The sequence below is a fragment of the Ctenopharyngodon idella genome, chromosome 19 (genome assembly GCF_019924925.1).
Source record: "Ctenopharyngodon idella isolate HZGC_01 chromosome 19, HZGC01, whole genome shotgun sequence".
NCBI classification, from domain to species: Eukaryota; Metazoa; Chordata; class Actinopteri; order Cypriniformes; family Xenocyprididae; genus Ctenopharyngodon; species Ctenopharyngodon idella.
Genome location: NC_067238.1, coordinates 30,084,932 through 30,095,774, shown reverse-complemented (window position 1 = coordinate 30,095,774; position 10,843 = coordinate 30,084,932). Strand labels below are relative to the sequence as shown.

The 10,843-nt window shown below is 36.6% G+C and overlaps 1 protein-coding gene across 1 annotated transcript; it reads right to left on the bottom strand.

Annotated features, from left to right (window-relative positions):
• Positions 1-475: 475 nt before the first annotated feature.
• sesn2 (sestrin 2) lies at positions 476-7,690 on the bottom strand. Its single transcript, XM_051873852.1, has 10 exons — positions 7,496-7,690; positions 6,626-6,694; positions 5,695-5,883; positions 5,287-5,469; positions 3,854-4,066; positions 3,628-3,769; positions 3,287-3,399; positions 1,763-1,953; positions 1,405-1,549; positions 476-1,044 (listed from the first exon to the last, which is right to left on the bottom strand). The coding sequence occupies exons 1-10, from the start codon at positions 7,499-7,501 to the stop codon at positions 958-960; spliced, it is 1,338 nt and encodes a 445-aa protein (XP_051729812.1). The 5' UTR covers positions 7,502-7,690; the 3' UTR covers positions 476-957.
• Between the last annotated feature and the right edge of the window lie 3,153 nt (positions 7,691-10,843).

Sequence of the window (10,843 nt, the reverse complement as noted above, 5' to 3'; positions counted from 1 at the left end):
TGAGGGTGAGTAAAGCTTGGGATAATTTTCATTTTAAAGTGAACTAATCCTTTAATATGTGCTTTATAGGAACTAATAAAGAGCCAATATCCTAGTAATATGCATGCTAATAAGCAACTAGTTAAAAGCGAGAATTGGATCCTAAACTAAAGTGTTACCAGAAACTCATACATTTTCATTTTTTGGTGAACTATCCCTTTAAGAAAATTAGATGAGTTTTTTTTTTTTTTTAATTAATGTTCTTTTTTGCAACTTGATCAAATGTCTTAGTTTAAAAGTGCCATTATAAAGCACTGAATAAAGATGTATACAATTAAAATTCACAATAATCTTATAGTAAACTATTTTTGATGTAGATAATAGTTTATCAAGCATATTTATAGGCTCTCATAAAAAAAGCTTAAAAACTAATGGGAAATATGGCAAGAGTGAAATTTGCACATCATATACAAGCACATGAATCAAAACAGGAATGTCATAGTAAAATATTTTATTACACATAAAAATGCACAAATAACACCAACAAACAAAGTGTGCTTTTTTCATCCAGTTTTGCTCACTTTAAATCAGCTCTCAATCTGAGAGAGGAATAGGCAGTTCTTAGTGTCAAACTTACATAAATATTCATCAAAACGCACACACAAAGAATACTGCAGCAGGGCAAAGACACATTCACAGTATAAGGAAAAAGACCACAACGAGGCAATTTACTCAAAGGACATGTGCAAAATTCGCTGCCTCCTAAATCCAATTATGATCCAGTAGCAGATGATCAACCAGCCCATAGAAGCCAAAAATATTGAAAAGAATAGAGAAAATAACACAAAAAACTCTTGAGCCTTTGTGCTTTAAAGTGTGATTGTGTGCAATTTGTGTGCCAACACACGCTACAATCGGAGCATATTTGTATATACAGGTCATCCCTTGTTTAATGCTCTTTGGAAAAGCTTGGGCGCATTAGGTCATGTAGCGTGTAATTGCTCTGAGAGCATAAAGTAAAGCTGCCTGCAGTCGCGCCTCCATTAGTAACAGGTTCACATGGACCTGCATAAAGAGATCAACACAAATAACACATTTAGGTAATGTACATGCATTTGTACTACCCTCAACTGATAAACCCACGTGTGAAGTTCAGGAGAAATAGAGACTGTTATTGTTATGAAACTCATACCGCAACATAAAAACTTGATGGCTATCCGATTTTACTTTTAAAAGGTGTTTTAAAAGTTTATTCCTGAAGACAACCACTAGAGGCCACTAACACATCGCACCAATTAAATCAACTACAGTATTCAGAAAAATGACAAGAGCAAGCAAGCATATTAATTTAATTGCTTAAGCAAATGAAACTTTTATGAACACGCTTGCCGACACTACCATCAACAAGAAGTTTCACACATATACCTTTTCTGAGTGTCGAAACTGCCTCCAAAAAGAGAAGTACATTCTTGGTGTGGTTTTCTCTGGGTGACAAGCCACTGTCTTGACATACACTTTTAAACTGCGCTCCAACAGCTGGTTGACCTCCCCATAATTGTAATCATCATACCTGTGTATGCAAACATTGACATGCAGGTGCACACATTCACATTAGAACAATTTTACAACTTTAACAACCAAAAATATTGCATTTCATGGCTACCTTTTCCCTGATAATGTGCAGTCCTTATATATGATTATGGCAAGGACTTTTCCTTCTTATACAGACGTAACCCTAACTCAATTTTTGTCATTTCATGGCTATGATGTGTGCATGACTGACCTGATGCCGTAGATACAGTGGATGTAATTCCAGATGGCTTTGCGGAGTGTGGAGGTGTCCACGTGCGAGTGCATGGCCATGGTGTTATACGTGAGCGCACACACCACCTGAAATTTCTCATCCAGAAGCTGTGCCATCTCCCCATACAGCCTGTTCATCAGAGAGAAGCCATGATCTTCCCACGAATAGTCCTGCAAGCACAAAAACATACACAGAGGTCAAGAATGTAACCAGCATTGTTATTGTTAACTAAAACAAAAATTATTCAGTTGAAATAAACAAGTTTAAGTACTAAAATTAATAACACTGAAATAAAAATAAATTAAAGCTAAATTGTAGAAATATTTTAAAACAAACAAAAAAGGCAAAAGCACAAAGTTACTTAAACTGAAAATATAAACCTAAAACTGAAATATTAAATTAATAATAAAAAGGCAAAAGCACATAAACTTACTAAAACTTAAACTAAAATTAAACTGAAATTACAAATCTAGAACTGAATATTTTTATTTTTTAGAATATTTTTAAAACAAACAAAAATAAAAAGACAAAAGCACATAACAAAATTACAAACATTAAACTGAAAATATAAACCTAAAACTGAAATAATATTAAATTAAAGCTTAATAGATTTTTAAAAAACAAACAAAAAGGCAAAAGCACATAAAGGTACTAAAATTAAACTGAAAATATAAACCTAGAACTGAAATAATAACAAATTAATAATAAAAAAGGCAAAATCACATAAAAGTTACTAAAATTAAACTGAAAATATGAACCTAAAACTGAAATAATAAAGTAAATAGAATGTTTTTTAAAACAAACAAAAATAAAAAAGGCAAAACACATAACAAAATTACTAAAACTTAAAATAAAATTAAATTGAAAATATGAAACTAAAACTGAAATAATAATAAATTAAAGCTAAATTATAGAAATATTTTAAAACAAGCAAAAAGTAAAAAAAAAGAAATAGCAAAGTTACTAAAATTTAAACTAAAATTAAAATTAAACTGAAAATATAAACCTAAAACTGAAATAATAAAGTAAATAGAATGTTTTTTAAAACAAACAAAAATAAAAAAGGCAAAAACACATAACAAAATTACTAAAACTTAAACTAAAATTAAACTGAAAATATGAACCTAAAACTGAAATACAAATAAATTAAAGCTAAATTATAGAAATATTTTAAAACAAACAAAAAGTAACAAGAAAGGCAAAAGCAAAGTTACTAAAACTTAAACTAAATTTAAACTGAAAATATAAACCTAAAACTGAAATACTAAATTAAAGTTTTTTTTTTTAAACAGACTAATAAAAAGGCAAAAGCACATAACAAAATTACTAAATTTAAACTAAGAAAACATAAAAATAAAAGATATTTAAAAAAACAAAAAACAAATAAATACTAAAATAACTTATATACTTCAGTAAAAAAGTGCCTTCTGTTTATAATTCTGTTAAGCAGATCTTTGATATTGTGTGTGAGAATATATATATATATATATATGAGTACTGAACCTGAGCTCTCATGGTTGGAGGGGCCTGCACTCCTCTAGGACTAAAATCCTGGTAAGTAAAATCTGCCTCCGCGACGAACCGCGAGACACAATCAGGAAGAACAGACTGCTGAACTGAAAAACACACATCACAGAGTGTGAAGAAAGAGGAAGCACAAGAAGATGGAGAGGAAACATGGTGCAAACTTTTATTTTGCTTGGTGCCTGTTAATATTTAATGTGATTCATGGGATGCACTGTAATTATTCACCTTCTCATGTGGATGATCATGCGCATAAGCTAAAAAGAAGACTATTTTGACCCAACAGAAGTGTATTGAATTATCCGTATGTATGTTTATACCTTCAACAGGTTCCAGCAAAGTCTCTGTCCTTTCTCTTTCAAAGCGAGTAACCATCTCTTCCTGAGTGAACTCTTCACCTTGCTGCTGAACCATCATCATCTTCTCCATCAAAAGCTTAACCTCGTTCACAGCCTCAGACCACTGCACACACACATATACACATTAAAGAGATTTATCTGAAAACTAAATATTTAACTTGCGATACATCAATCATGATTTCAATACCTCTTGCTGATTTCTGGCCTTGTCTCGGGCGGAACAACAGGACTCTGTGGGCGAACACGGTTGGAGCGACGGATCTCCTGGCTGCTCAGGCTCTGGGAGAATGCCACAACCCCAAACGAACGAGGCCAGAGAGTGCGCATGGCTCATCAAAACAACCGCCTGAATCAGTTCTGCCAGGGACCATCGAGCCTCTGCACCAGGACACACCAACTCCTGTGAATATAGAAGAGGTTTATAAAAACAATGACTATAATAGTGGCCAAAAGTGATGTCCAGAGTGCATGTTTGTTTGTTTTTAATGACCCTACAAGTTCAATGAAACCAATGTTCAATTATCCTCATATTTTGAGGACTTTATTCAACAATATCTAGTGATGGGCGATTTCAAAACACTGCTTCATGAAGCTTTGAAACGTTACGAATCTTTTGTTGCGAATCAGTGTTTCGGAGTACATATCAAACTGCCAAAGTCACATGATTTCAGTAAACAAGGCTTCGTTACGTCACAAGTGTTTCGAAATTTCAATGGTTCACCACTGGGGGGTGTGACTTTGGCAGTTTGATACATGCTCCGAACCACTGATTCGAAACAAAAGATCCGTAAAGCTTGCGTTTTGAAATCGCCCATCACTAGATATCGTTGAATAAAGTCGTTATTTTGGGTTTTTTGGCGCACAAAAAGTATTCTTGTCACTTCATAACATTAAGGTTGAACCACTGTAGTCACATGAACTGTTTTAAATACGTCTTCTGTAGCTTTCTGGGAATCTGAAAGTGTTAATTATCTTGCTGGCGATGCAGGCATGACTGAGCCATCAGATTTTATCAAAAATATCTTAATTTGTGTTCCGAAGAAGAACGAAGGTCTTACGGGTGTGGAACGACATGAGGGTGAGTAATTAATGACAGAATTTTCATTTTTGGGTGAACTAACCCTTTAACATGACGACACAAGCTAGTCAATGAGTTGAATCAACTCCACAGCAACTACATACATTTATAACCATTCAGAAATGTCCAGTTTCATTCTAAAAGTTGTAAGATCAGTCTCTCCATCAGTGTCCGACTCCGGATTGAACAATGTAAGGATGAACACCGTTACTGACAATCCTCATTTTGTCTGCGTGAGATTCTCCAGCTTTGTTGTTGTTGAGCAACCGAAGCGTGAGCTGTTAAAGCTCCGCCCTCTTTTGGAAAGCGGGCGGGAGCAGCAGCTCATTTGCATTTAAAGGGACACACACAAAAACGGTGTGTTTTTACTCACACCCAAATAGGGGCAAATTTGACAAGCTGTAATAAATGATCTTCACAGACACATTCTAATGAAATAAAACGATTAACTAAGAATTTTATTAACACATTTCCCATTTTCCTTCCTCAAAGTCTTGGATTTCAAAGTAGCTTCCCCAACACCGATGATCTACACGTTTTACCTGTATATGTTCCTGGGTGATGATCCAGGGTCTGTGTGCGAGCAGTTTGTTGAGCGTCTGCAGGTGCTGTATTTTAGGTGGTGCACAGTCAAGACCTCTAAGCCAGGACTCGTCTCCACCAGCCAGCAGAAAAGCAGAGCTGTGGTGCTGCACTAAATATGAGCACTGGTGACGTGCAGACGCCTGCAAAAACAGAGAAAAATATCATTCTGTCATGACAACTGACATGGTAATGGATATGGCAGATTGAGTTAAAGGGTTAGTTCCCTTTAAGGACCTATCAGCCTGTGCCATCTAGAGTTTCATGACAGAACTTTGTATTTGTGTATATTATAAACACATACTCATTTGTGCATATTTACTACTTTTGAAAAGGCACCAAACGAAAATATAAACCTCCTCCCTCACCAAGATGATTATAAAATGTCTCCATGACAAAGGCAGAGGGCCATCCAGCTGGAGCAAAGCATGCTGGGTGCGCAGGAAACAGGTTAAGTAGGTGGGATGCAGCCCCATCGCCATGATGATATGATCGGCACGTCCTTCTGACAACGAAGTCTCTGACATCACCTCCTGTGCGGCCCCTTCCTCCAGAATCTGACACATCCAGATATTCAGTGAACAGTAAACACTGACAACAATACTACATCTATCATTTAAAGGGGCGGTCACATTTACTGTCGCTCAGAGAAATTTCACGTGCAAAATACAGGAATCACCTGTGCAAAAAAATTCCGAGGGCAAAAAAATTCCCCATGAAAATTTTGCTCATGTTCAAGTTGGTCATTCAAATTCGCCACACAGACTAACAGAAAGCTGCTTGGTTTAAAAGTGACTTCGGTGTGAGGTATAAATCGCTACACTACGGACAAATATTTTAGGTCAAAGCTCCTTTTTCTGACCATTATTTTATTGAAGTTCCCCAAGGTTAATATTTATTTCAATGATTTACCAACACATTTGCATGTTCACTGTTCTCTAATGTCAGACACGTGACATGCAGGAAAACAAATATGGTATTTGTATTCCTGCAATCAAACACAAACACACACACACACACACATACACATTTTATATATATATATATATATATATATATATATATATATATATATATATATATATATAAAATGTGTGTTTGATTGTTATTTTGATTCTAATTCCATTTTTTTTATGATTTAATTAATAGCTTTTCATAAACCCAAAAAACCCTTACAATTCCCCTCACACAACCCGTATTGGAAAACCTTGACCTAAAGAAACAGTCAAACAGATCAGAATTTGTTGGACCGATACCATAAACACAAAAACAAGGATGTTAAAAAACAACAACACACACCACTTCAATTGGGATAAAGGCACTGGGCCCAGAGGGCAACGCCTGGGGTACGTCAACTCCTGCTTCCTCCTGAGAAAAAGAGAGACAATAGAGATGTAGAAAATATAAAGGCTCTTTGTTGTCTAGTTAAAACGTTTTGAGAAAATATAAGCCTTCTTTTATCAGAGAGATATTACTGTGCATTATCATACAACTGGGACCAAGCTGTCATTACAGTTTATGTTTATAACTGCTTACTAACGACTAAATGGTTGAGAGACTGCGAGTCATTTGAGCAAATCGGTTCGTTCGAACAGTTGATTTAAAGAACATATTTTAAAACGATTCAGTGGTTCTTTGCGTCATCGTGCGGTTAATTAAAATCTACTGGGTTTCTTATTGACTAAACTGTCATACAATCATTCTTAAACATATTTCACTTAAGTTTTATTAAACATGTCTTACACTAAGCTTTCTTTTCGCCTCATATCAGTCATACGGGCGACACACCCCCAAATTATCTTAGTATCAATTCATCGGTTGTCAGGGTCATTACGAGTCGGACATGTTCAAAGAAACGGTTTTGGGTTCAATGAGTCAGTGAGTCGTTGACAGACACGAAACCGATTGGACCGAATCATAAATAAATAATTCAGACCGGTTTGGTGAACAGGTTTAACAGAATTCACTCAAACGAACAACTAAAAGATTCACAAAATGGACATCGCTAGTTCAAATGGACCAATAACAAGATTTTAACGAACACTGCAACTGATATTTCAGACAGAGCATCGACTACAAACTTTATAAAGTGGGCCGTGTAAAGCAGACAGGACTAGACGCTGACACAGACAGAAGAGTGACTCGGTCAGACCGGCTAAATGAGCTCACCTTCATCGGAGGAAAATAGGTGTTCAGAAGTCACAGGTTTAACAGAATAATGATGATGAAGAGTCTTGGAGGGTTTGTGCTCTATGACTTCATTGCGCCTGTAGGAGTCTAGTTTGTGGAAAGCAGGAAACAGCACCGGGAGGAGGCGTGGCGTACGTGAACACACAGCGCCGGACTCTTGCATCACCTCTGCGGCGCAGCATGACGCAACCCGCCGGTAACGGAGATCAGAGCTACCGTCTCCAGCTGTAACCGGGCAGGGTTAGGTAAAAGTGTAAAGCTGTAAAAGTGTTGAGTTCACAACTGATTAAATGAAAGGGGATGTATAGAAATGTCTTTTTCCTAAATCCATTTGAGAAAGAGCAGTGTTTTTTTTCCTCAGTAACAGGTTAGAACTGCTCTAAAGAAGCATTTATTTGACAGGTAGGTTTAAAATAATAAGCTGGTCCAAGCTGGTCATTAGCATGTAGACCATCTTGGACAAGCAACAAACCATGTATAAGCTTGTCAAGTCAGCTTAAAGGCACAATATGTAATTTTTCGCAGCTAGATATCGCCTGTTCAAAACAAAGTCGTAGCTTGATGACGCTTGAGCGCGGCATCATGGGAGATGTCTTCACCTCACATCCAGGGAAAAATTAATCCGACAGGACTCGGGCAGAAATCATGCTCATGGATGAGATTATTAATATTTCTGTAGTATGAAGCAGAGCAGGGCCGATTGCTAATGAGAGACGAGTGTGACGCACGTCTCGAGAGCAGCGGAGCTTTTATTATACCACAGTCGCCGCTTCTGCTTCTTCTTCTCAAGTGTATGTGGGGCAACGCAGCGCTGTTTATCATTAGATACATTTGAGTGTGTTAAAAATGATGTTATAACGTTCACTCGCCGGCTGCTATGAGACGTCTTGTTGCACACTGCAGTAAGCTAGATCGATATTAGAATATCATATTAATATAAACAAGAAAACAAGATTCAAACAATAAGACTTACTGTGTTGAGCTATATAACAATTATTAGCTTTCTGTCTATAAATGCATCCAAACATTTGCTCCCTTGTCTAATAAAAGTATAAAAATATAATATATTAAAGCATCTTTGGTGTTTCCGTGGTTTTTACAAAATAAAACCGGAAATCGAGGGTAACGCGGGTATGGTGTCATTGATAGGCGACGCATGGACATGGTCCGTGTTCTGGTTAAAATTGCTTATTTCTCTGGATTTAAACATTCTTGGAAACATCTGGGATAATGGAAGTACACAAGTCAACAAAATATATAACACTGTTCAAGTGGTTTTGGGATATCTTACATATTGTGCCTTTAAAGTCACCTTGAAATGAACATCTTAATGATCTTATTGTGAACAGCAGTGGCCGGTTGCATTAACTGCTTGGACTAGTCTTAAAAGTTAGTCATGTTTTATTTTTTAATCAAGACTGCTCCTAACTTTTTACATAAAATGGTAGATTGGTCTAATTGGAATGGGAAAAGTAAGAATGACTAGCCCTCGGTTAACTGCTAGTTAGTGAAACTAGTTCTTAAAGGGATAGTTCATCCAAAAATGAAAATTCTGTCATCATTTACTCACCCTCAAGTTGTTCAAAACCTGTATGAATTTCTTCTGCTGAACACGAAAGAAGATATTTTGAAGAATATGGCATTGACTTCCATAGTATGGAAAAAAAGTAGTTACTGACATTCTTCAAAATATCTTCTTTCGTGTTCAGCAGAAGAAAGAAATTGACACAGGTTTGGAACAACTTGAGGGTGAGTAAATGATGACAGAATTTTCATTTTTTGGGTGAACTATTCCTTTAACAGTAGCTAAATTCATGCAACTGGCCCCCAGTTCATCCATGCATATGTTACTTTTTTTTTTTTTACAACCATTTTTTACTCAGAATGTCATAACTCGGCCTTCTGATGAAGCGACTGGTGACTTATGCCGGACTTCTCCAGTAATTTAGTCCACTTAAACCCCTCTCATCCACAATCAACTGCAAGCTTTAATTCAGTTCTGCCTTCATCCAGTCAACAACAGTTAATCGATAATCTGTTTCACCCTGATGTACATCACAATACGGAAGAAAAGATCTGTCACTACTTCTGTTTTATTGTGTCTTTAAAGTGGGCTGCATCCGAAATCACATAGTAGGTGAAAAACCGATTGTGAAAAGAGTATGTTCGAATTCACCTTATTCATAAAACACAGTAGGCAAAAAATACAATTACTTCCAAGTGCACATCTGATGGACACTTTATGATTTAAGTTTATGAATGGCAGTGACGCAAATGACGCTGGTAGGTCACATGACAATGACAACATGGTGAATGTAGTATAATCTGGATTACGTTCATTAAATACTGTTGTACCCAACATTAAAATTGTCTTCTGCAGAAAAGCAGATAATGAAAGCTTTGTAGTTAGTGAGAGAACGCCTCATTCACTTCATCTACAACCTTTCATTACCGCTGATGTTATATAACCACAGCTGCTATACATGCTTGCACTTTACATCCCTCTGTGCCCGGGACTCCTAATAATTACACTGAACATTTTCTCTTATGTAACCTTGGATTCAAGTGAAATCAAGCCTAACGCAGCTGTTCGACACGCACAAAAACAAGGACGCAACAAACAAAGACACAGACACAAAATGGGATTTTATTGAATCATCACAAGCAGCATGTTTAGCACTTGCCGAGTCAGTGAATGTTTGCCCGTGAGTTACGTGTGTGTGTGTATGTGTGTGTTGTGTCTGCGTATGTGTGTGCTTCATGAAGTGTTTTATTTGAGAAAATAATCAAGCATTCACACATTTATTTCAAGTCAAAACTTATATTAAATTACCATTATATATATACTCCTTATAAAATAATACTTCCGGGAAAGAATGTGTTTGAGAAAGGTAGAATGAAGAAAAGCAAAGACAGAATGAAGCTGGATTTAATAGTCGCACCACCTCCCCACAGGGAAGACTTTATTGTCCTTGTTGTATGTGAAGATCTTCTTAGATTTTTTACTCAAGCATACAGTTTTGTTGGGGGGGACGGTTGTTTGAAAACTGACACCTTCTGCTTTTATGGTGACCATAATCCAGAGCAGGTGTGGTCAGGTAAACCATGCTCACCATGACAATCAGTGCTCCATCCCCATGGACAATAGTGATGAAGGCAGAGTAGCAGAAAGAAATGGAGTGGATCTTAAGCACTAGGGTCAGAGGTCACAGGAGGCATTTTTTACAAGAAAAGAAAGGGATGGTAGTGTAAGAATTAGAGGTTGGCTCCTTCTCAAACAATCTTGTTCTCTAGAGCAGCGATCCTTTTCGTCACAGCGTCCAGTGA